At 47.2% G+C, this 26,090-nt stretch overlaps 3 protein-coding genes across 3 annotated transcripts; 2 read left to right on the top strand and 1 right to left on the bottom strand.

Annotated features, from left to right (window-relative positions):
- Positions 1 to 75: 75 nt before the first annotated feature.
- LOC133906025 (uncharacterized) lies at positions 76 to 1,551 on the bottom strand. Its single transcript, XM_062347826.1, has one exon. The coding sequence runs from the start codon at positions 1,549 to 1,551 to the stop codon at positions 76 to 78; it is 1,476 nt and encodes a 491-aa protein (XP_062203810.1).
- A 342-nt stretch (positions 1,552 to 1,893) lies between these two features.
- On the top strand, positions 1,894 to 2,905 carry LOC133906641 (uncharacterized). Its single transcript, XM_062348593.1, has 2 exons — positions 1,894 to 2,001; positions 2,165 to 2,905. Exons 1-2 carry the CDS (start codon positions 1,961 to 1,963, stop codon positions 2,421 to 2,423), a joined length of 300 nt encoding a protein of 99 aa, XP_062204577.1. The 5' UTR covers positions 1,894 to 1,960; the 3' UTR covers positions 2,424 to 2,905.
- A 5,998-nt stretch (positions 2,906 to 8,903) lies between these two features.
- On the top strand, positions 8,904 to 11,791 carry LOC133906640 (upstream activation factor subunit spp27-like). The gene is made up of 2 exons (XM_062348592.1): positions 8,904 to 9,289; positions 11,550 to 11,791. The coding sequence occupies exons 1-2, from the start codon at positions 8,969 to 8,971 to the stop codon at positions 11,667 to 11,669; spliced, it is 441 nt and encodes a 146-aa protein (XP_062204576.1). The 5' UTR covers positions 8,904 to 8,968; the 3' UTR covers positions 11,670 to 11,791.
- Positions 11,792 to 26,090: the final 14,299 nt, after the last annotated feature.

The raw sequence follows: 26,090 nt of genomic DNA, 5'->3' as shown, positions 1-26,090 counted from the left end.
GAGGATACCGGCATCCGAAGCCATGTGGGACGTAGCACCCGTGTCCATATACCAGTCATTTGCAGGGGAAGGCGGCTACGTCAGGGAGACGGTGTTGAAGGCATTCGCAAGAGTGTGTGGATCCCACACGGTCGGCGACGTCGTGCTGCTGGTGCTGCTCCAGTGTGCCGGCGATGGAGGTGGGTAGTAGTGCGCCGTGTTGGTGAAGCCACCGCCTTGGGCTGGCGAAGAGGCGACGGATGGCAGGCTGAGGAAGCCACCCAGCCCACCCGGTGGGCAGGCCAGAGCGGCGCCTGCGAACTGACCAGGTTGAGAGTTGCCTGGCCGGGGCCCAAGAACCCCGCGACCAACAGACCCGGGCCACATCTGAATTGTACCGGCCCAGGGATTATATGGGCTGGGCCAGGTAGCAGGTTGCGGGGCGGAATTGGTGCCCGAGTTGGCTTGCTGGCCGCCACCATTCCCGCGGCGCCGGCGATTATTCTTGGAACCACCCGAGGTGCAGCTGTCAGTGTTGTTGTTGCCGCCGTTCCCGCCGGATCCGGCTGGGCCGCCGGTGCCTCCAGGGCCGTAGCCGGCGGCGTGAGCGGGAGTGGGGGCCGGGGCGACGCCACGACCAGCTCCGTTAGAGCCAGCGGCCAGGAACACCGAGGGAGAGCCGCCACTGTTGGGGCGCACGCCGCGAGTGATCTCCTCAAGGAGAAGTTGCGAGCACGCCTCGATGAATGTCGGGAAGGGTTTCTGCATGGGTAGAATAGTTTGCAAATGACAAAATTTCTCGTTCAAACCTTTGAGCAAGGTGAGGACGAGGGTGCGGTCGGTGATGGGCTCGCCGAGATCAGCGAGACCGTCAGCCATGGACTTGAGGCGGCGGCAGTAGTCCGTGACGGAGAGGTCGCCCTGAAGGAAGCAATGGAACTCCGCCGAAAGGTTGAGGGCGCGCTGCTCACGGTTGCCCAAGAACTGATGTTCAAGGCCACGCCAAACGATTCGTGCGATCGAGGAAGACGACATCACGATCTCGAGAAGTTCGGCAGAGATGGAGCCGTAGAGCCACACGAGGACCACACAATCCATCCGAACCCAATCGGGACGATTCGGATGAGTGGCGTCCGACAGGACATGTTCCGCCAACGCGTACTTGCCGAGGATGACAAGAAAAAGACCACGCCACTTCGTATAGTTGGAAGTGGCGAGATCCAGAGTCACCGGGATCAAGGTCTTGATGTTAAGCACAGCCACGGCCTGCGCATGGAGGGCAGCGGTGGCGTCATCGCCGAGATCGACCGGGGCGACGTCGGGAGAATTGATCTGGGCGCCTGGCATGCGGAGCACGGGCGCTGTAGGTGAAGACGTAGACGACGCAGGAGCGGTGAGGGAGGAGAAGACCGCTCGAACCGCGTCAGCAGTTGCCGCGGGAATCGCATCGGCGAGGGCTGAGGACGAAGCGCCGGTAGAGTCGGCGGGGAGAAGAGCGGCACGAGCAGCCGCGCCAGCCGCAGTGGCGGCCGCGTCGGGAGAGGACGTGGGGTGGCCATCGGGATCGGCCATGCCAAAACCAGCGGTAGCGGAAGTTAGGGAACGAACAAAGCTGATACCATGAAAGCGTGATTGGGCTCAACGCTGTGATCTCATTGATCACGGAAATCACATATTTATACATCAAACCCTTGCCATAACCACTCACCGATTTATAGAAGTAGGATCGGGTGATTAGGAGGGAATCTCGATGATTACAACTGAAAGCCATGCAAGGCAAATAACCGCAAGTCTAACACAAACGTCCATAATCCACTGAATGTGCTGTGTATGTGTTGTTTCCCTGGGCATACTGGATTGGTGGAAGCATTGCACCTACAGGGCTACAGCTTGTGTATAAATAGCTGGGTTGAGGATGAAACAGGTACCAGACAAGGAGGAACTGCCATCAGCTGGTTGATACCCCATCAAGGCTGCGTCAATGGGCTTCCGTGCACTTGCAAAATCGGCAGGTCTTCTCCGGTAACTAGTCATCCACTCTGAACCTGCAACGACAAACCAGTGATCAAATGTTCATGCCGGATGCTTCCAGCTTGATGCCCTTGAAGCATGACGGAACTCGGACGATAAAGCTCATATTATGCTGCAATCTCTTTGAAGTAACTGCTCAAATTGCTATATGCAGGGAAGTGAAGAACAAACAAAGCTCCAACCTTGTGAGGCGAGTGGAGCCTGCAGAAGCGCGGTCAGCAGAAACAGCACTGTGGGTGCCACATCCAAGGACTGGAATATACTACCCCGAGGGCTTCGAATGGGTCATGGAAGACATCCCCGGCGGCGCCGCTTCATTCCAGCAGTCGTGCTGGCTCAGGAGCGGCGAGGCAGCGACGGCAAGCTCTCCCACGTCGAATCATGCCGCTTCCCCTGATCGTCCATTTGTTTAAATGCATGAGAGGCTTTGAGCAGGAAGAATCACTGAAAGACGCAGTTGTAAAGGTCATCGCCGTCGTGGCAGGTCCATGGATGCTATGGCACACTCAGCAGCTGTTCTGATTCCCAAGTGCAGGCGCTGCATCCACCGACAGATCAGGAACAATGTCTGCCTTTCTTTATCCTTGGCTTTCTCGCTTCTGTTGGCTCTACTAAAATAAAAGCTGCCCGTGATTGTACCTTTAGAACACTCTTCTAATAGTTTTAGGCTTGTTGCAAGTATTATCCTACTGGTTCTAGTCTTCAGCAAAAAGAAACAGCTTTAAGTTATGTTTGCCATACTATATGGGGAGGAGCAAGCATGGAAGGTCAAAACATCGATGTTATCAGCAACTTATATTTCAATTGGATTATTGTAACATCCTGCATTTTAGTATTTAGATAATAGCCAAAAATCACTCCAAATTTGAACTTTTTATAAATAGGACAACTAAAATGAATAAAATTTAAATTAGGCTAAGTATTCCAAACTCACCTTGAGTTTAAAACTTTAAAATCTTAAACCTTGAAACTTACCGGGCTGGAAGCCCCCCTACCTCTCTAACCTAGCCCACCAAACGAATCCCGACCTTGTTCCTTTTCAGCCTGACCTAGAGGAGCCAGAGCCCATCTCCCTTTCCTCTTCGCGCCACATAGAGCCGGCCTGGTTAAGGTCCAGGTTGCCCCCTTCTTTTTCCCTACGCCATGTGCCGCTCCACTTCAGCCACCGGCCCAGCTCGTTCATGACTGCACCAACGCGGACACTCCCACAGCCCTAGCCGCTTTCCTCCTTCCGCTACCGACATATGGGACCCGCCAACTATTCATTGTCTTTCACGTCACGATCATCCTCAAATTGGCCAACGTGACTTTTCCCTAAAGCTGCTCCCAGCCGTTGAAGCACATGCGAGGCACCTTGGGTTCCCCCTCCTCTCACAAAAAATAATCCTATGAGACCTAGTCTCATGTATTTGCGGCATTTGACTCCACTATAAGTTTTATGGCTAACCCAATAGGACCCGTCTCTGCGTAGAGCCGCCTAGCTTTTAGCCCCTATAATCCCCATGTTCGTTTCCCTTCTGCCTGTTGTTGACGCCAACTTCGGTATGAATTTGGTGCCATTCCAGCAAGCCGTCAGCACCGTGGACCCCGCCACCATGTTCATCACCTGTAGCGAAAATGACCCTATTATGATATAATTGTGATTTTGATGATTAATAATAACATAGTCGTTGAGACTAACATATTTGTCAAGAATATATGTTAGTAGATCTCATGAATACAATATATAAAAAAGCCACCAAAGCTGGGACAATGATTGAGTTAGAGAAGTTCTAGAAAAAATAACTACACTGGATAGTCCGGTTATACCACAAGTGTACACACCAGAGTATTTTCCAAAAGGATGAAAAACTAAGCTGAAATGAAATTGAACTCACCGGAAGGTCCGGTGACTAGAATCAATATACATCGGAGCATTTAACAGAAGCTATGCAACTTCGGAAGAATGGAGTTGACTACATCGGATAGTTCGGTGATGAAAAGACAGTGCAGACCGGAGTATTTCCTGCAGAGGCGTTTCTAGAATTGAGAGTGAAGATCAAGGCACCGGATGGTCCGATGATCAATGTTGTATGCAACGGAGGCTCATACCGGAGCATTTAACAGAGTGTGTGAAAAATCATGAAGAGATTGTATTGTACACACCGGAAGGTCCGACGATGAAGATTGTGAACGTCGGAGCTTTTTGCACAAGAAGAAGATTGGTTCGGTTGGCTCAAGATAACTCACAAAATAGTTCGGTGATAGTTTGAAGGCTACACCGAATAGTCCGGTGTTCATAGAGATTTGAGTGAGGTTTTAACGGCTAGTTTTTGATGTTGTACATACCAAATGTTTCGGTGCTTGTACTACTGTCTACACCGGATCATTCGGTATTCACAGTAAAGTTAGCCATTAGAGCAACAACTAGTTCGCGAGTTTGAAGCTATAAATACTCACCCACTCAGCCATTTGAAGGTGCTGGAGTCCAGAGAGCCTCATACACATCTGAGAAGACATCCAAACCATCCAAGTGCTTAAAGTGGTCATCAAAGGCGATTAAGCATACCATTAGAGAATTATTAGTGCTTATAGGTTTAGAGGAAAGCGTTGCTAGGTGCTGCAACCTAGAGAGTGGATCAAGGAGTGATCCAACCGTGTACCAAAAGGTATGTCGGCGCCTTAGAGTCTTGGTAACTCGTCGGTAACTTATTGACCTTCCGACTTGGTGTGGAGTGGCGGCAATAAAATTGTGCGGGGATGCGGAGGCCCTTATCTTTGTGACCAAAGCTCTAAAGTGAAAACGGTGCACAAGTGAGCGGAAAAGAGGTTAGCGGTGAGACCTCATCTTGGTGGTTTGGTGGCTCATCGTGCTTGAGGCCTTATCTTGTTGACTTGGTAGCTCAAGAGCTATGACCAGAAGAGTCTTGACGACCGGGAGCATATCCTTTGTGAAGCTCCAACGTGGACTAAGAGTGGCTTGTGTGCTATCGATACCACAGGATAGAAATCCCTTGTGCCGAGTTTGTCTCTCTACTTTATTTACGTTTCCGCATTTACATACTTAAAATTTACCTTGCTAGAATATGTTACAATCCCCTTGAGCGATAGAATAGACACACTGGATAAACCCAGAGCACATTTAGATAGAAATTAAGATAGGCTTATTTTGTGAAATTTTTGAAGCCATTAATTCTAAGTGTCCTAATTCACCATTTTCTTAAAACATCACCGTTCCTTTTAATTGGTATCAGAGCCTCATGCTATTGATAGGCTTAACATCCTAGAGTTGTGACGTCCGAGGTTGGAATAGATACTCATAGCGCTCAATATTTTAGCGGTATTAATTTTCCTCGATGATAAGTTCTGATGATTTGTTATTTGCAAACTAAAAGTTTAGATGTTTGGAGAGTCAACGAAGAAGGGATGAAACCATATGTCACCAACAAGGAGAATCAATTAAATGCATTGACAAAGAGTACCATTTTATCATCTTTATATGTTGATGCTTTTAATCGTATTTATTATCTCACCAATGCACATGATATCTAGACTAGTCTCATTGAAATACATGAAGGCACAAATGATGTGCGCAATGAGAAATATCATGTGCTTATTACTAAGCTAAATAACATCAAGTAATTTGCTCATGAAAGTGCTAATGATGTATACTCACGTTTGAATAGTCTTGTTAGTGAGATCAATATGCTAGGTTTGACACAAATTGAAGATGCTCAAGTGGTGAGAAGAATACTTCAAGCTCTTCTTTTGAAGTACAAGTTAATTGTCTATATCATCTACGACAACCACGACATGAGCAAGATGACTCCAATTCAAGTTCTCGGTAAGATCACCGCCTATGTGACGACTATGAATATGGGGGTTAAAGCTTCTACCTCATCTGACGCTAAGAACCTTGCTCTCACAAGCAAGCAAGTTCAATGTCAACATATGAAGGCAAAAATGAGGAGACAAGAGAAAGAGTCAAGCTCAAGTAAAGATGATAATGATGATGAAGAAGAAGAGAGCGATGAACAAGATGAGCAAAGCACCTCAAGTGATGAAGAGACTGATCCCAAGATGGTCAAGTTCATATCACAAGTGGAGAAAAATATGAAGAAAATCAATACCAAGATTGATCATTCAATCTCCTTAAAAGACTTGTCAAAATAATTGATCATATCAAGAAGAAAAAGAAGACTAAGAACGAGAGGGAGACAAAGAGAAAAGTCAAAGCATTCGCAAGCATAGGAAGATAGGTGAACGAAGATGAAGTGTCAATCTCAAGTGATGAAAGCCTCACGATTCACTCCTCCAAGAAAAAATCTTTCTCAAGATCATCATTACACAAATCGTCACACAAGCCATCTCAAGTGCCTTATAGCCAAAGGTATGGAAAGCGGTATAAGTGATAATGAATCCAATGAGGATTCACCCTCTCAAAAAAAACTTCTTGATTTGATCAATGAGAAACAAAGGCCCGTAAAGAAATAAGCTAAAAAACTTAAGAAATTCAATACCCTTAATGACATTCGTGCTACCTTTATTTCTAATTATGAATAATTATTAAGCAAATTCAATTTGATAAATAAGGAGCATAAAGAGCTTAAGACTAAATTTGAGTGCATTGAATCTCAAACTAAGGTCCCTTTGAAGCAATCTACCTCTCTATTCAATTTCAATCCTAAGGTAGATGCTTCTACTTCTTGTGATAATTTGATTGATTTATCTAGCTCACCCCTTTGCAACGAGATTTGTGTGGAGATTGTTGTAGAATCACTTAACAACCTCATTGCATAAAAGAATGATGAGCTCAAGCAAGAAGTGAAGAAGCTCAAAAAGGACTTGGCAAGATTAAAAGGCAAGAACCATGACCAACCTCCTCAAGATAATCATGCTACTATGATGAAGAAGCTTGCGGAGAGGTCCACCGTGACATGCTTCAAGTACCATCAAGAAGGCCACAAGTCCTTCCAATGCAAGCAAGTTAAGAAGGATACCAAGGAGGAGAATAAGATCGTGAACCTCTCCAATAAGATATCCAACATCTACATCAAGCCCAACTACAAGACCAAGATCAAAAGTAACCATTACAAGCTCAAGAAGAAGAACAATGACAAAGTGGTTGCACACATGATTGAGAGAAAGGACCGAGGCTGGAATCAACCTATTTGGGTTCCGAAGAAGACTTGAAGTCCGAGACGGCTATGGGGATTTGGAGACTTGGATCACAAGATGAAATGAAGGTTCAAGCAAAGAAGTCATGTGTACAAGATTGGACGCATTAATGAAGATCATAATCATCATTTAATCAAATTCCCATCCAAAGGTAAAGCAGGTAAAGGTACTAGATGCTAAATCCTCTGATGAATTCACTTATCTTGTCTAGGATCGCATGCTTCCTAGCAGTCCGATACCGATATCGATACCGATACACATATTTGTATCGGTGCTTCCTAGCAGTCCAGGACCAATCCCTTTACACAATGCTGGTTATGCATAAGTAGGGATGCAAGTGGTACCTAAAGGGTAGTTTTGGGTCAGAACTTAGATCATATTTTCTTTAACTTAATTGGGTGAGGGTGAACCTTCAAATTTTTTTTTGAGTTTTATGTTGATCCAATGATCCAAAAAATACAAAACAGATACTAACCGTGTCGCATACACCAGTACAAATAAAACATCATTATCCTAGCCATTATATCAGTGAGAAGCCATCGTTGAATGAGATTACTCGTGAGTTAGGACTGAACTGAAGCAACTCCAGTCCAATCCACAACAAGATAGCCATTCAAACCGCCGAAATCAAGCCAAGACTATTACAAGACACACAACAAAGTACCCCAAAACAAGGAGTGCCTTGAGCGTTCAATTCATCAAGTCAAGATTCTTAATTCTCGCCCCCACGCTTGCAACTTTACCAAAGATTAACTGGCTACTCCCACCAAACAAACGGTGAAGGGAGAAATCGGTAACCTCTCACCTGCGAATCCCCACCCAACGCCGAACCCGCAGCCTACGTCGAACCCTTCACCAAATCGAACGAAGAAAAATCACGCAACCACAGCAAAAAGCAATCTTTAAAACTCAAGAAAACACCAAGATCTGATCTTGATGCGCTGGGGCCGGAGAATGGAGGGGGTGGGGCGATCACTGAGCCTAATCCTGGGGTCGGTGAAGATGCTGACGACCATGGCTTGTTCCCTCCCGTTCGACACATGTGTCTGTCAGGTGGGATGTGTGAGAAAGAAAGGGAACCCAACGTCCCAACGCTTCGCTTCACTATGGTGGTGAAGACAAGGTAACGTCAACGGTTTAATGGGCCATGGCTGGGCTTCCACTTGGGCTTCACTCGTGCAAGCCCTCGTCGCTTCTGATTGGGCCCAACAATACACAGGTCCCACATCACGCCTCGATGACATTTGGGGCCCACAAATGCCAGGTCCCACGTACTGACCCCACTACCCATTGACATCGCGTTTAACAATTTCGCAGCTGCTTGTTATTGAGTTTTTAAAATAATATTATTTTAATAAAAATTAAAAAATAGTATTCATTTTCAAAAAATTGTTAAAATAATATCATGTCACTAGACAAAATACCGATAAGGGATTTATGAGCAACTCGTCTGTCGACACGTGCCTATCGACATTTGGCTTACCGAGTGGTGGTGACCCACCGTATTAATCAGTGTTTGCAGTGTGGCAGGTGAGATGCTCACATGTTTTTTAACATGCATATTATTTTTGTAATTTTATATTACATTAATATTATTTTAAAAAATATATCTTGTTATCCAAGAGGATAAGGTTTTCAAACGCGCGCGTTGAAGGTGATCTTGTCCGTCCGATGCCCCGGCCCCATTCCAATCCAACGGCGTGCGCGCGTGCGCCTACCTGGCTTACTAACCCGCGGCCTCGCACCTCACCACCACGACGAACCCTTATCCCCGAGCCACTCGCATAAACCCTATCCGGCGATGTCGGCGACGGCGGCCATCCGCTCTGGCGAGCTCCTCGCGTGCCCCGTCGCGCTGCGGCGGCGGCCGCCCGTGGCGGTGGCGGTGGTAAGGATGAGGGGGACTGCGGCGAGGGCGGCCGTGGCGGTGAGGGCGGCGGCGGCGGCGGAGGGGGCGGAGGCCGGGGGCAAGGGGAAGGGGAAGAAGAGGACTGCGAGCGGGATCACGAAGCCGAAGCCGATCTCTCCGGAGCTGCGGGAGTTCGTCGGCGGCGCGGAGGAGCTGCCCAGGACGGAGGCGATCAAGATGGTCTGGGCGCACATCAAGGGCAACAACCTCCAGGTCTGTCCATACGCTCTCTATGTCGCGGCTCGTATTTGCGTTTGGTTTGTTGTTTGATAGTACATAGTAGTTGTGAAGGCACGTCGTGCTAATGCAATTTAGTGTGCTTGGGTATCGCTTGTGTGGCTGCAATGTGTTTAATTTGTGCTAATTTGCTATGGCGAACCCCTCCATGGTAGTTGCGATAATTTGCGGTGGTGAACCCTCCTTTAAGTGGCATTATCAGGAAGTATGATATCATCGTTTGCGTTCAGAGTTGTATAAGCATAATGAGTAATGGCCACGCTTGCTGGCCTGTGTGAGCGTATTCACATGCTCCCCTCAAACCCGGCATATTACTTTTCATTTAGCTGTAATGTATGCTACTGCATATTCTTTTTGTGGGTTAAGTATATTTTCTTTTTGTGAATGGATGTTCTTTTAGATCTTGTAATTGCAGCAATTTGATGTGCGGAAATTGCATTTCCTGGGTTGTGATGCTTATTTCCCCTAGTAGGTTGCAGGAGGCTAGCTAGGGGGAGGAGGAGGTAATGCATCTGTTATTTCAATGACAGAGTAATTGCATTGCTTGTTGCCATGGGCTACATTGTGATCTCCCTGATTTTAAGCCTGTACCATCAGGGATGCCATAACATCTGACATTGTCTTGTGCCCTTATTTGTTTTGAGCACAGTCATCTGAAGTACTGAACTTAGGCTTAAACCCTTGATCACGGGTAGCTCATTGGCCAGTGTCCTTGTGTACTGTCTAGGACCAACCCAAGGGTCTGAAGCACGCACTCTGTTGAAGAGAATTGAGTGGTGCAGTATGGCAAGGACAAAGTTATAGGCTATAGAGATGTGTAGGTGGACTCCAATCTGCATGGGGACCATAGGATTAGACTGGCCCTTCTCTATCATATGTAGAAATAAACCAGTATTGCCTGGACACGCATATCCGAATTTTTTTTGGCGGGTCGACGTGTATCCACACGCCGACTCGTGTCTTACACCACACCACACGCATCGGACTCTTCTTTGCCGAGTCGCCACCTTCACTTCATCCGACGGCAGAGGCGGGAGAGAGGAGGAGGCGGAAGCGGAGGCTGTGAGGGAGAGGAGACGAAGGCGGAGGCCATGGCAGGGGCGAGGGCGGGCGGCGGGCGGTGGCTGGGGCGAGGAGAGGGAGTCAGGACTCAGGAGGGGTTGGAGGAGATGGAGTCGAGAGGGTATGTAGGGCATGAGACGGGCTGGGTGGGCTGTAAATGGCAGCCCAATAGCTCATCTAATCCTTTTTTTCTTTTCTTTTCTTTTTTCTTTTTAAACATATGATGCATTTGCTAATGGATCAGTCATGAATGTGAAAAAATAGTAGTTGCAATGCAAAATTAGTTGCACAATATATTTTCTCTAATTTGAATTTCCAGTTTTATTTTATAAAATAATAAAAATAAATATATATATATATATGAAGAATCCCAGAGTCATGTTTTTTAGAATTTGCCGAATCAGACACCTGCAACCGAGTCGAACTCTGACACCCGCACCCGTGTCCGTGTAACAGTGAAATAAACTACTAAGGATTATTGAATTTGCAAAACGATGCAGCACGTGGTGCATGACCATATGCGGGCAAGGCCAAGTTACAGATTATAGAGATGTGAAGGTTTACTCCAATCTGCATGCAGACAATAGGACTGGAGTGGTGTTTCTCTGGCATATGCAGAAAGAAGCTACTTTGGATTAATGAATTTGCACTTGGTCCATGTGGGGTGTAAAAATTCCAAGAATGCCCTTGGAACAGGAACTATTTGATGACCATATCTACAACCACAGATGCCCTGCAGTCATGCTTTTGTTGAGATACGTAATGAGTAATTCACTGGACATTCTAATCTAGCCATCATTGTTTTTCCTGGAATTTTATGGTCTGTGTTATTTTTTTTATCGTGAAGTGACTAATATTTACGTCTTCGGAAAGTAGAATAACCACCATTGTGGATCTAGTATTTAGAGTCATGTACTAACCTCCAATATTTCTCAAGACAATATTGAATTGTATGAATTGTATGTTCTGCATGACAATTTACAACAGTGTCATACAATGATGTGATCACTAATATAATCTGACTGCCTGGTTCGTTTTGATGCATGTGTTGTTACTTATGAGCTATGGCCCACATATTTCAATCATTACACAGTGCAGCTATCTCGTAGCACATAATATCTAGCATTATGAAATTTTCTGGCTTATCATAAATTGCTTACTCTATTTGTTGCAGGATCCGAATAACAAGAAGATAATTGTCTGCGACGATAAGCTCAAGAAGATTTTTGGAGGACGTGACCGTGTTGGATTTCTTGAAATCTCTGGGCTGCTCAATCCTCACTTCCAGAAATGACAGGATCTATGTAGATCATGCTTTTTTGTACTAGCTGTGACTGTTGTGTCGTTATATTTAGCTGAACCTGGTTTAAAGGGCCCCTTAATGCTAGTTTAATAATGGCAAATGTGTTCTCTGAAGACACTTTCATCTACTCCCTCCGTTTCGCAATGTTTGTCCATAGTTTTGGAAGTATCTGTCTCAAATTGTTTATCTATTACAGTAACCAATGATGTTTTATGATCTATTTTCCTGCTATGCTTTTGAGTGCATCCGTACATTTACTCCAACACTGGTGAGTTACTTGTTCTCATCTTTGCATTGAGTAGGGTTAGTATGGTCATCTCATTGCATTTATTTCGATTTTAGTATTCCTTGGATTGTACGTAATGATGGGCGTAGATAAATATTGCGAAACGGAGGGAGTAGTATTTGTAGTAAATGGTTGCTAGTTCTTGGCTCTTCATTAATTATTGGTCCTGGATCATTTATGTTTACATTCTTGTTGTTATGATCGCAACACAGTGAACAATATCACAACTGTTGGTGCAATAAATGTTTTTTTTTCTTATTTTTTACATCAAGTAGGTGGGAATATTTATAGACATACTTTAACCACTTTCGTTGTCATTACATCATTACTCTTTATCCATAGAAATATTCCAGCGAAGACTAGGAAATATCATAGGAGTATTATGGTCATTGTATTCCTGCATTACCTTAGCAATTATGTGGGGAGGGGGGCACTAGACCCTATGTCAGTGTTACTAGTGATTTCTCTTCAGCCATCTCCTCATTGGGTTTTAGCTAGCGGGCTCCTTTTTAGGTTACTCTTCACTCTATCACCGAGGGTCCTCGTGTCACATTCCTTTGGCCTTAGGACTTCACTGGACCATTTATCCTTTAGGCTTCGTCGCACCCCTTCGGTCTTTCAAGCTTCGCCTCTGAGATTCATTTCTTGGGTTGTACTGTCTTCTCGGGTCTAACTCATGCAGAGCATAAAGGGAATTATCCCTATTTTGACGTTAGTCTCTCTATTTTGGTTTTTGGGATTTAACTATTGTAGCAGAAGTCAACAAACCGGGGCCCACGCGGTACCATTCCCCTAACAGTCACCCTTTCACGATTTTGGTCCTAACTTTGGGAGAGGGGGGGGGGGCGAAGCCGAGAATCTTTAGACAATGGGGTGATACTCTTGTCTCGGTCCCCACCCTTTGGCCGGCCAAAATCAATTTTCAAAAATGGCAAAACTAACGTGTTACAGAACATATGACATGAGATATATATTTATATAATGCGTAACCCTCCACTATCATACAGTGAAATCACAACAAAATGCATTTTCGCGATCTATACAACATATCTATGTGTTGCGCGAAGGGTAAATGCTTCTCCTTTCGCGAGGCAACCTACTGGCACGAACCAAGTGCCTAACGCCCACTGATGTGCTGCAAGGATGGCCTAGCCGATTGCTAGGACATTCGCTGCAAATGTCCCACTACCGGACATAATATTGGGCTCTGCAGCGACTGTCGAGCCATATGAGGAAATGGATGCAACCTTTGCGAAGGCCTGCTAGGTCCCTATCCCCTGCGAGGATGTACCATGTGTCATCCCAGCCCTGCAGTATGATCTTTTCATGGAGCTCTGGGGTCACGATCCAATTTACGTGACCTGCGAGGTTCCAGCGCCCATCGTTGCCTTCGAAGCTATGTAGCACCTTCAAGGGTGAAGTCCATCGGATGTCATCTGGTGGTGGAACCCAGAGCGTGTCACTTCAGACGAGGATTACGTTGCCTCTTGCTTGAATGATATGTGCAGGTTCTCCCCTTTCGGGCCATATGCGTGCCCATAGCTCCTCCGCTGGCTCCGATATCCAACCATCCATGCTACTGACTCGCCACCATGATGCTTCCTCGAGGCGCTCTCCAGATGTGAGATAGTGGTTGGTACGCATAGATGACAATGGTTTTTTCTGCTTTGGCCCCTAGCTTCAGGCGTATGAAGAAGCCCTTCGGGTTCTGATAATGGGCCCATTCCAGGAGCTGGGGTCGCATAAATATTTGTCCGGTCAGCGGGTTGTGACTCTCACGGAGCCATCATCGCAGTCAAACCCTATCAAGTAGCTCCCCTCAAATGTCCTGATCTGCATTATGCGCCCTGCGAATGAAGGGACTTGCACGATGAGAGTCCACTCCTCGGTTAGTGAATAGAATGACACCTCACCTGACTCATGGACTTCGTCCATCCAGAGGACCCAAGGGATGAATTGTAAGTGCTCTTCATGATGGACAATGTTGCACCATCAGGAGCAAACTATCTTGAAGGACACAAAGTCCCTCGGCTCGTCGAGGCAACCAGTGATGGCGTGAAGGGCTGGCCATGAACGTTTTGCCCACTCAATGACTATCTTTTTAGTGTTCCGTTGAGTTTTTGCTGTCGCTGGCTAGATGGCAGGAGAGAATGTTGGTTGAGCGTGAAGTTGTGTGAGGTTCATAATGAAAAGTTATGTATTTATATGCGGCGGATTGGGCCAGTTTTAGGGAGTGAACAGTTGCATGTCGCTTGGGTTGAGTGGCGACAGTTGCAATTTTCCATGGGAACCCAGGCGTCTCAATACATGTGTTGTACGCCATTATGGTGCCGTACGATGGCGCTGGTACTCTCAAGGCCGTTATGGTGACCAATTTGGCGGTACCACATCTGTCCACCACGCGCCCTCGTGTTTCGTAGTTCTCTCATCATGTAGATGTGACATGGGCTTTGTGGGCCCCATGTGTCAATATGCCTGCCATGTTCTGATATGTCGTATGTGCGATGATGTGCTACAACATGCCTTAGATTTTCTGGGGTCGTGCCTTGGGTGCCGAGAGTATAAATAAATGGGTTACCCCTCCCCTTTGTGGTAATTCTTTTCGTTCACCCCATTGTGCTCTTGCTCGTCTGTTAGCCCTCTCCTTGTTGGTGTGCATACCCACTGGGTGAAGTGTTCCTTGCCTTTTCTATTACTTCATTCTTGTCCCCTTTGGGAGATGATGAAACCCAAGCTTCAACGTGCTAGTGCCACGGCTCCATCAACACCATACTTCGCTGTTAGCTGGTGCACCGAAGGGAATATTAAGTCTCTGGCGGAGAAGCATTGGATCCGTGACGTGGGCAATGCCCGGTTGCATTCGCTTGAGGAGACGACGCCACAGCCGTGCGAAGGTGTGGTCATCATGTTCCTTGAGTTTTTCTCTGTCGGCCTCCGCTTTCCCTAGATCTCTATGCTGGCTGGTGACCTAAATTGGTATGAGCTGTAGATCCAGCAACTAATGCCAAATGTCATCGCATGGCTCTCGGTGTTTGGGCGGATTTGGCGTTCCCAGGGCCAGAAGCCTAGCGCTCTGGCTTTTGCATTCTTGCATTATGAGCACTGCCAGCCAAAGAAGTTGTTGCTGAATGAGGAGGAGTATGCGGCATCATATGGTAGCGTCGTCTTCTGCCCTTTCGTAGGGTTGATGGTGCCTACAAAGGCTCAATGGATCGGTGGGGTAAATACTGGACCGATTTCTAGTTCTATCATAAGGTTCCCTGCGGTTTGAAGATGGCTTCGGATAAGAAGGAAATTGAATTTCAAAGGAGGCCACCCATGGACATGATAGATGACGTCAACGTGAAGCTTAAGACCATCGCACTGGTCGCAAAGCATCTTAGCTTCCATGACCTTGTTCAGGAGTATTGCGTAGCTAGGGTTAGCCCACTCTACTTTGAACAAACTCTACTTTGACCTTGTTGAGGAGTATTGTGTAGCAGGGGTGGGAAGTTTGAAGTGCCGCCTAAGAAATCTTTGAACAAACTCCAAGCCTTTAAAATACATCTCGAAGGGGCGCTAGGTAAGTGTCCTCATGTGTTCGATATCCCTCCTTTTTGGCGAGATGCTATGATTACTTATCTTTTATTGCAAAGAGCGTTGAGGACATCGAGGTGAAAGCAGAGGCCCTGCTAGGGCTGTATATGCCGGTCGAGCACGAAGAGCTGATCACGAGGGTAAAAGGTGGACGGATCAACCACGTCATGGACATCATACATTTTCCCTATGGGCCTCACACTCCACCTCCTGAGGTCACGCGAAGGAGGAAAGTGGTGGACGCCATCACTAATAATGCATCCACTTTCGTTGCTGCCGTGAAGGCCCCCTGGCAAGGTTTCGGATCATGCAATGAGCTAGGACCGAAGAAGCGATGGGTTGTACCCATCGTCGAAGGATATGGTGATAGTCGTGGTGGCCTTCCCTCGAAGTTGGTTGTTGATGGGGATGCGATGACGACCTCGTCCGCTCCCAGAGCTCACAACAAGTCTTCTATCGCCGCGATGCCGCTTACTTATGTGGCTCCCCTTCATGTAAGGGTGCTCATTTGACTAACAATGTGTATAAGGTCTTTTAATTTGGATTTGGGAGGCGATGATGAAGAGGATATTGGGGAGGAGGGTGCTGTTAACTCACCCCCTCCCCCCCCCCCCCCGCGGATGCGGCCCCTAGGGTTCTGCTATGGCCCCCAAAGGCTCTACGCAAGTCCCAAAGGATCTTCTGATCATGGTGACGATGCTTGCTCGGACACGAGTGAAGAAAATACTTTGGGTGCCTTCCTTACATATTTATTTGGTTTATGTATTATGTCTTATGTTGTATTTTGTTTGTTCGTCAGAGAGTGCCTCTCCACGTCATGCTTCTCTGCCAAAATTAAGCTTAGGGAAGGGTAAGTTGTTGATGGTGACTCTGAAGATCCCTCAACTGAGCGGCAGTATCTCTGCTTCCGAAGGATTGGATTGCAATGACCTTTTGCAAGGCCATCTACCCGGCATGCTCTTATCACACTCAGCGAGTCACTGGACATAACTGTGGCAGAGACGATGGCAACACACTATGCCCCTGTTGACTTGATCAACCACCTGTTATGATGCAAACGAAGGTGTGGCTTTGCATGTTATTGCGTTTTAGTATTGTTTTTTTTATGCTAACCTGCATATGAATTTACGATAGGGTTTGGTTCTGCTGCGAAGTGCTTGGACGGTCATCGGCCACATGGGAGTCCAGCTTGACGAAGTGAGGTCCAAGCGTTATCGGGCTAAGAAGGAGATTAGGGACCTCCAAGCTAAGCTCGAGGAAGAGCGTCATGTGTGGCTTGCCTCAGAGGGTCAGAGGGTGCCCTTTAGGAAGAAAAGAAAAAGCCGTATGCTTTTGATGATGCCCTCGAAGGGGAGAAGAAACGGCGGTGCACTTCGGACTCTGCTCAGGAAGATGAGAGGTGGAAGAGGCTTGACCTTGAGGTTACCCTCGAAAGGAGTGAGGACAGGTGCTTGAATTTGATACTTCCCTTGAGCGTGAGAAAGTGGTGTGAGAGGACCTCACTACCACCTTCGAGCAGGAGATGGTGTTGCTTGAGCAGAAGGCAGCAGCTCTAAAAGATAAGGTGGCCAACCATATGAAGAATGTATGCGCCATCTCTGAAGTAGTGTCTAAGCTGTTCAGCGAGATCGAATTGGTTGACACTCCCCCTTCGTAGCTGGCTCCAACCTCCGAGGTGCTCTTAAGTGGATTGGTCGGGTTACATCTCTCTCACAGACTTGCGTGTACAACTTTGGTGACTTCTGCACTGGGGTGTCCATCAAGGAAACCCTAACTTCTCTAAAGGCTAGCGGCTGCTCTCATTTTGAGACTCTCGGCACACCAGGCTACTAGCTCCCTACGAGAGCCGTCTTGAAGTATGTGGGTCGCAGGGTGAAGTTGGATGCTCGTGATTTCTTTGGCAAGTATTGGTGTACCCACGGCTAGGCTGAAGCCCTTGTTAGTGCCTGGAGTGTTGGTGCTAGCACCTTGGTCTCAGCGTTGACTGGGCTCGATGGGTCGTGCGGTGGGGATGCAATAGAGGGATCCAAGGCGAAAGAGTTAATATTGGCGGAGTCTAGGTGTGATTTTCTAACCTTGGATCTGCCAATATGTTTCATTAGGTCATTGGATAGGTCGTAGGCTAAGGCCTCTTCTCTGATTTTGTGAACACTGGGGTTTTAGTTGGTCTTTTGTAAGGCAACCATTTTGGTAATGGAACCATCTTTTGCTAGCTTTGTTTCTTAATCTTTCTCTTTGCATTTTTTTAGCATTTCAAACGCACTGCCGGATGCAGTCCTCATCTCATTCACATGCGGGAGAAGATGTTGTCATCGGGCCCAAGCCCGAAGAGGATCATGATAGATGAAATGCCTCTAGCAATGGAATACGAAGGTCTTTACATGCACTACATGACATGGCAAACATTTTTGTCAGTATCCCCTAGGGGAATTTGAGGATTATTACCGCTGGCGAAGGGCCATTCAAGATGCCTCTGATGCCGAGGCTCGGATGTTTTGGAGAACCTTTGATAGCTCAATTTTAGAGATTCGACGAAAGTGCAGAGGAGCTCAGCCTTTTTCGGCGGCCGAACTCCTCGTACCAAAAGAGGAACCTACCGAAGAGGGTGACTTTGTGATGGTCAAAGCCTTTATTGTGACTTTGTCATTGGAGTCTTTTAGCTCCAGGGGGCCATCTGACTGGGAAATAGATCCGGAAGCTCCATTTGACATGAGGCACAACCTCACCTTTCAGTCGGCGTGTAGCCACACGTATAAGGAGATTTTCTCATGTGATCCTTCGAGATCTTTGGTCGGCTGCCCGACCTCATCCTGATGTTGTAATATTTTTCTGTTAAATAATGCGTTGGCAACTAGTTGGAAACCATGGCGTAATTCCATGTTCTTATGTGTGTTCCGAGTTATTAAGTGTTTGTAACACTTGGGTCCGATTGGTGTTTAGGAAAAGTCGAGCCCATGTGCGAGCATCGACCCTACGCTTATTATGGGAGAGTCCTTAGACTTTGGCCATTCGAGATGCTTGGGTTTATTATGGGTCCATCCGGCTTATCAGAGGAGTCAACCCCATACGTGGGTGTCGACCTCCGTTCATTATGGACAAGTCCTTTGCCTTCGGCCCTATGGGAGCCCTTAGACTGCTACCCTCTTTTGTTATGGGTGAGTCCTTAGGCATCCTTTGGATTCCATTGCAACACGTTATGTTGCAAGAGAATGTCCTAGACACCATTGAATGGCAATGGACACCGGATGGGATGTACTCTGCTCGATCAGCCTACAAAGTCCAGTTCTTTGGTTCATATGCGACCTTCAGAACAAAGGAAGTGTGGAAGGCACACGCGGAACTGAAAGTGCTTTTCTTCTCTTGGACTTCCATGCACAAAAAAAATTCTCACTATGGACAATCTGGCAAAAAGGGTATGGGACCACAACCCAATATGCCAACTGTGTAAACAAAAGCTAGAAACACTGGCTCATCTTCTAAGAAATTGCGGTTTTGCAAGGCAGGTGAGGCAATACATTGCAAACTGGATGACTTTGCCACCAACACACATGGGAGGGACCAGTGAACTCTCCCTAGCATAGAAATGGGGAGTTGAGTTGTAGGCAATTCCAAAGGAACACAAAAAGCGAGAAGAAGGTGTAATCTTGTACACATGGTGGAATGTTTGGAAAGAACAAAACCGAAGAATCTTTCAAGGCGAAGTGCTCACACGCTTCATGTGGCATACAGGATGACGGAGGAGGTCGACCTACGAAGACAGGCTGTGCATGAGCCATGTATACCAGGGGAAGCGCGGAGACTTGACACGGAGCCATCTCGTGCTACCAAATGATGAAGCGATCGTTGGATTTTGAAGTGTTGTAACCCGTATATAGCATAACCACGCCATGGGTGTACTGGGAGGCGCCTTCTTGTAATCTCCCAAAACTTTAAACTTGCTCTTCTTCTTGATGAATGGAAACACTCCTGCCATATCTCGTAAAAAAAAGCCCTTAAGCATCAACCCTCCGAGGCCCTAGGGCTTGTTCATTTTTTTTTATGTAAATGGCATGTCCTTGGACTTCGGCATAGGTGAGTCCTTGGATTATCACCTTTTATTACACGAAGTAGAAATGCACATTCTTCTTTGGGGAATTAATTTCATTCCTCTAGGGATTACATAAGGAGGCTGCCTCGTTAAAAACCTTACACCCCATAATGGGGCTTCTTCTACATGGAAAACAGTAAAACTTCGAAGTTACTTATATATTTTTAATAGAAAAGTAAAGGCCATAGCTAATCCTACCTATCCTAGGGGGTTGTATGAAGGTTGGTCCTTAGACCCAGTACTTGTAGAGCCAATCCGCATTCCACGTGTGAGTCAGCGTTTCACCATCTAAAGTGGCTAGGCGATACGAGTCAGGTCATCGGGACCCATAAACAACGAACGAGTCATCCCATTTGGACTGGAACTTCCTCACCGTTCTATGGATCAGCTTGCGCCAGAGTATTAGATCTCCAAGCCGATATGCTACACCAATGATTTTTTTATCGACCCAATGTTTGGTCTCTTCTTGGTACTTTGTTAAGCTAGTGGCAGCAACAAGATGAGTCTCATCTAGTAGGTCCTTCGATGCTCCTTCGTCGCCAGCGCCGGCCAATAAAACCCTTAAGGACTTAACCCAAGCCTCCTCTGGTGTCATCGCCTCATCCCCGAATAGCAGATGAAATTGTGTGAAACTTGTGGGTCCACTAAGTATCATGTGGAGGGGCCATGGAACTTTTGGTATCTCCTTTACCCATTTTCCCTTAGGTAGCCCCACCATCCGCTTTGCTACTGGTGCTGAGATGCCTTCGTTGGCCCTCTTGACCGCCCCATCAGATTGTTGATGGCCCACCGATGCGAAGCATATCTCAGTTCCCAAACTCTCGCAGAAGTGCCTGAACAATGTGGAGTCAAATTGGGTTCCATTGTCGAGGGTCACTTCTTGCAAGACCCCAAATCGGCATATGATACTTTTCTAAAAGAAGTGTTGAATGTTCTTTGCTGTGATGTGGGCTAGCGGGGTGGCTTCAGGCCACTTTGAGAAGTAATCTATAGCTACCATTGTGTAATGCAGGTCACCTGTTGCTCAAGGAAAAGGACCAATGATATCATCACCCCACTGCGCTAGCAGCCACACCGGGGGAATGGACTGGAGGGTGCATTTCCAAATGTGTGTCTGTTCTTCCCATCCACTAACATCCTGGACATGAGCGGACTAAGGCCTTTGCATCTGAAGCCACTATGGGTCAGTAGAAGCCCTGCCAGAAGGCCTTCACCACTAGAGCCCTTGGTCCTGAGTGAGATCCACCCTATCCTTGATGTATTTCCTTCAAGAGCTCAATGGCTTCTGCCTTCGGTATACACTGGAGTAAAGGTGCGTAGATTCCTCCTTTATAAAGCACTCTGTCAATGACCTAGTAACTCTGAGCCTGACAGGCGATCCTTTCTGCAGCTAGGTCATCTTCAGGTAGTGCATGTCCTTGTAGATATGCTACCAAAGGCTCCCTCCAATCCTATTCTCCTATCACTACGATGTTGGATGGCACTTCGCCCTGTCCTACCATTGGGATCTTGAGGACTTTGAAGAAAACTTCATATGGCAATAGAGTGCCCTAGGCTGCGGCCTTTGCAAGGACATCGGCCTCCTGGTCCTCCCCCCTCCCCCCCCCCCCCGATATGGACTTCAACATAAAACTTGCGAAGTACTTCTGCATCTTGACTACCATTTGGAAGTGTTTGGCCAGCTCCGGGTTCTTTGCTTGGTATGTCTTGTCCATTTAGTAGGCTATAACTATGAGTCCCTTCTGGAGATGTAAGAATTTCCAGTGCTCCTATGCCCGAGAGTCCCCAGGCTCCATCAATATGTATAGTCCATATCTGGTCAGGCTGTGGTTCCTCCAACTCCTTTGCTCCAGGTGTCCAATCAACGACGAAGTCCGCTAGTGCCTTTGACTTTATGGTTGTGCGGGTCATGAAGTTGACGCACAACAGAGAGAGTTTGGTTGTCCACTTACTGATGTGCCCGGTGGATCTGCGGTTTGAGAATACCTCTCCCAAGGGATAAGAGGTCAGAACCGTGATAGGGTGTGTCGTGAAATAGTGTTTTAGCTTCCTAGAGGCTATGACCACTATGTGGGACATCTTTTTGACTTTGGAGTACCGCTACTTCATGCCACTCACTGCCTCAGAGATGAAGTAGACTGGTACCTGTCGTAGCCCTCCTTCATCCTTCTTCTCCCGGACCAAAACGGTGCTCACTGCCGATGGTTACATAGATATGTATAACAGCAGCCCGCTCCCGAGATCTGGGCTAGCCAGAGTGGTCAACTTTATAAAATAGCATTTCAAAGCTTCAAAGGCTTGTTGTTGTTCATCCGTCCACTTGAAGGGGTCCAACCCTCAGAGAATTCGAAGGAAGGGCATGCTCTTTTCTACAGATCTTGCGATGATGCGAGGTCATTCTTCCTACCAAGCGTTGTGTGTCCTTGACTGACTTCTGAAGCTTCATATCGATGATAGCTTGAATTTTTTTCGGGTTTTCTTCGATATCTCTAATAGATACCAAGCATCCCAGCAATTGGCCTGAGCAGACACCAAAAACACACTTTTCTAGATTCAACCTCACACCTGCCTTCTGAAGGTTGGCAAATGTCTCCTCCAAATCTGTCCCATGGTCCCCTTCCCTTCAACTTTTGACCATAGTGTCATCCATATATGCAGCTACATTGCGATCTAGCTAGGTTTAAAGTACTTTTCTTACCAATCTTGCGAAAGTGCCCCCCACATTGTGCAAGTTGAAGGGCATCCGAACATAGCAATAGGTTCCTAAGGGTGTGATGAAGCTAGTCTTTGTCTCGTCCTCTTCGTCTAACAAAATTGATGGTACCCCACAATGACCAACTGGTCTATTCTTGCCAATAGGAAAGTCATCCTTCGGGCACACCTTGTTCAAGTCTGTGAAGTCAACACACATGCACCATTTTTCATTGTACTTCTTCACCAACACAAGGTTCACCACCAATTCTAGGGCATGATCTCGCGAATCACCCCTGCTTCTAGAAGTTTTTTAACCTCCTCCTACGTAGCATCCTGACAATGAGAGGACATCTTCTAAAGCTTTTGCTTCCGCACCTTCACTCCTGGGGTTACATTTATGTGGTGCTCTATTAGCTCTCTTGACACTCCTAGAAGGTCCCTCAATGACCATACAAATATATCCTTGTTGGCCTGAAGGGTAGCCAACAACTTCGCCTCTTGCTTAAGCGGCAACTCCGTACCTATGTGTACGCACCTGTCCTTGTCCTCTGGGCGCAGTGGAATTCGGGTTTGGCCCTCGGTGGCATGCTCTCTTGCTCTTTTATGTCCATCTCGGATAGTATGTGCACCTATCACTAACCTGGGCATAGCCATGTTCTATCTGGTGAGTTGTGCTTTGACCGCCCTAGACAGCTATAACACCCTTTGGGTCGGGCATCTTCATACATAGGTAATCATGATGCGTCTCTGCGTCAAACTTGGACAACACTTCTCGCCTAAAAATGGCATTTTATTCGTAAGGAGCATCGACCACATCAAATAGGATATCCTCTGTCCGAACTCCTCTTCCTTCGTTGAAGGACACTGGTAGTGAGATCCTTCCAAGACCTTCAATGTGAATCCCTCCAAAACCTTGCAATTGGGTTCCACCTGGCCGCAGGTGGCTTCTGGGAATCCCTATCTGATCAAATGCCTTGGTAAACAAGAGATCAACTGAACTTCCTCTGTCGATTAGTACCTGGTGTATCTCCGAACCGAACACATCTGCAAAAATAACAAAGGCATCCGTATGAGGATAATCATGGACTCAGAGGTCATCCTAAGAGAAGGTGATTGGCTGGTGTGAGCATCGAGACCTCACCACCAACAAGCTGGTTTTCGCATGATTAACTTTGTGTAAATACTCCCTCCGTTGCCCCTTGGACTCAAAGTCATAGCTGGTGCCCTCGGAGATGGCCATTATCACGCTCCGGGCCCACCCCACATTCTAGACAGACCTTGCTCCAGTTGGAGGGGCTTTGATAGCCATTCTCAGCAAGACGGCGGCAGTTTGGGTGCCTATGACTGGAGCGAGGAAGGGGCTCCGGCCCATGATGTGGGGTAGTAGGGTGGGTGGGTGTACACAGGGGTTGGCCCAAAGCTAGGCCCACCTCGCATCTCTACATGGTGCATTGTTTGAGGGTCATGTGAGGACCCAAGCTGAAGGTCCAGACGACTGCCAGAGCGACTACATGAGGACACAGCTTGGTCATGTGACTTGTGTCTTTGCCGTGCACCGCACAGTACAGCGGCTGGGGCCGCCCAAAGCTACGGCCTTGTCCCCTCATCAAGCCTCCACTTCTCTATCTGCTCTTATCTAGGCTCTCTCTGATGTTGTGCACCCTCGCTTATGGCCCCTTAACTAGTGAAAATGATGATGGTTGGTTATGTGTCTGTCTGAAGATCTTTGGACTTCCCTCAGACTTTCTTCGTTCTCCCTTCCTCGGCCCTCGAGTACTCTTCCATCTTGGGGAATAGCTTATCCATGTCCCTGACCAGTTTACATGCCAGGCGCGAGGCCAGAGCCCTCGGACGAAGGCCTAGCTTTGCAAAATCTATCATTGTATCATCATTGAGACCCTTCCCTTGACACTTCACTTTCATGAAGCATCAAATGAATTCCTTCAGGCTCTCACCCTCCTGCTGCTTGACTGTAAATAGATCTCCTATGGTGACCAGAGCATAATTGCATTGCAAGTGTGAGAAAAGTGTTTCCTGAAGCTGCTCTCAGGAGAATATCATTCTCACTGGTAGAGAGGTGTATCATGAGAGCGTGATTCCCTTGATGGTTAGGACGAAGGCCTTATCCATGGTGGCTGTCTCCCCCTGCGGACTCTATCCTGGCCTCAAAGCTCATTACAAATTCATTCGGGTCGGTCTCACCGTTGTATAGGTGCAGTCGGGGCATTTTGAACCCCGAAGGCCATGATCGCATCTACAGACTTGTAGTCAATGGGGAGGCTTCATCTACTGCCCGTAGTCGATTTTGTTCCTCCGAACCTCCTTGATGAGTTACCTCTAGGTCTCCATTGCCGCTGAGGCCTCTCGATGGCCCTTGCTAAGATGAAAGGGACTGGCAGAGGGATCTGAGTTCCTCGCATAGCTCTTGGATTTGTTTGTTAGCTTCCTCCACCTGGCTCCTATGTTGCGCATCATTACCATCATGATCCCTACTCCATGGTCCCCTAGGATGTGTGGGGGAACCCAATGATGTTCCAGGGCATCCGGCGTGATCGTCCGATCTTCATCGATGTCTAGAGTAACCGCCCTAAACTCCCCTATTCTGCCTGGGACAACCATGCCAACTCCGGGAATTTTGACCTCAAGGGCCTCGATTGAAGCCCTGGCCCCCTCGGTTGCCACTATTCCTTCTTGCTACGAAGGGGTCTCATAGCCCCACGCCCCCCCCCCCCCCCCCCCCGCCCGCCTCATTGTTCGCAGACTCCTGTGCCTTTTCTCTCCTAGTCTTCAGTGGCATGAGACCACCACGTGGTCATGGGTTCGATCCCACAAATGGCGCCAAATGTTATGATCGTGATCACAGCACAGTGAACAGTGTCGTAATTGTCGGTGTAATAGCTATTCATTTTTTCTTTTCTTTTTTTGCATCAAGTGGGTGGGGATATTTATACGTATACCTCAACCACTTCCGTCATCATTACATCTTTACCCCTTATCCACAGGAATATTTCAGCTAACACTAGGGAATATCCTAGAATATCCCAGGGGTATTATGGTCATTGTCTACCTTCATTTCCCTAAGCAATCAAGTCTCGACACGTGTCTTGGGGGCATGCATTGGACCTTCTGTCAGGGTTACTAGTGATCTCCCTTCGGCCATTTCCTCATTGGGTTTTAGCTAACTTGCGGGCTCCTTTTTAGGTTACTCTTCGCTCTATCACCGAGGGTCCTCACGCCGCCTTCCTTCGGCCTCGGGGCTTTATTGGACCCTTCTTCCTTCAGGCTTCATTGGACCCTTCGTCCTTCGGGCTTTGTCGCACCCTTTCGGTCTCAGGGCTTCGCTACACTCTTTGTCCTTCAGGTTTCGTCGCACCCCTCAGTCTTTCGAGCTTTGCCTCTAAGCTTCGTTCCTTGGGTTGTACTGTGCCTTCTGAAGCCTAACTCCTGTAAAGCATAAATAGAATTATCCCTATCTTATCGTTAGACTCTCTATTTCGGTTTTTGGGATTTAACCATTATGGCCAAAGTCAAGGAATGGAGCCCATACGGTACCATCCCCCCCCCCCCCCCCCCCAAAAAAAAAAATCCTATTCACCTACTATCTTAGACCTGAGTTGTGGATCAACACATTCGTCCATTTCTTATATGCCTTCTAGACTTTCTTAGGTGGCAGCTGAAAAAGCCAAACACAAATCTATGATGACCAGGGTCTGCAATAAGGAAGGGTATGATCCTTTGTCTTTTGCTTACTGCTGATTGCACTACTGAA

Source organism: Phragmites australis, chromosome 23, assembly GCF_958298935.1.
Source record: "Phragmites australis chromosome 23, lpPhrAust1.1, whole genome shotgun sequence".
Taxonomy (NCBI): domain Eukaryota; kingdom Viridiplantae; phylum Streptophyta; class Magnoliopsida; order Poales; family Poaceae; genus Phragmites; species Phragmites australis.
This window is presented reverse-complemented; position numbering and strand designations above follow the sequence as displayed.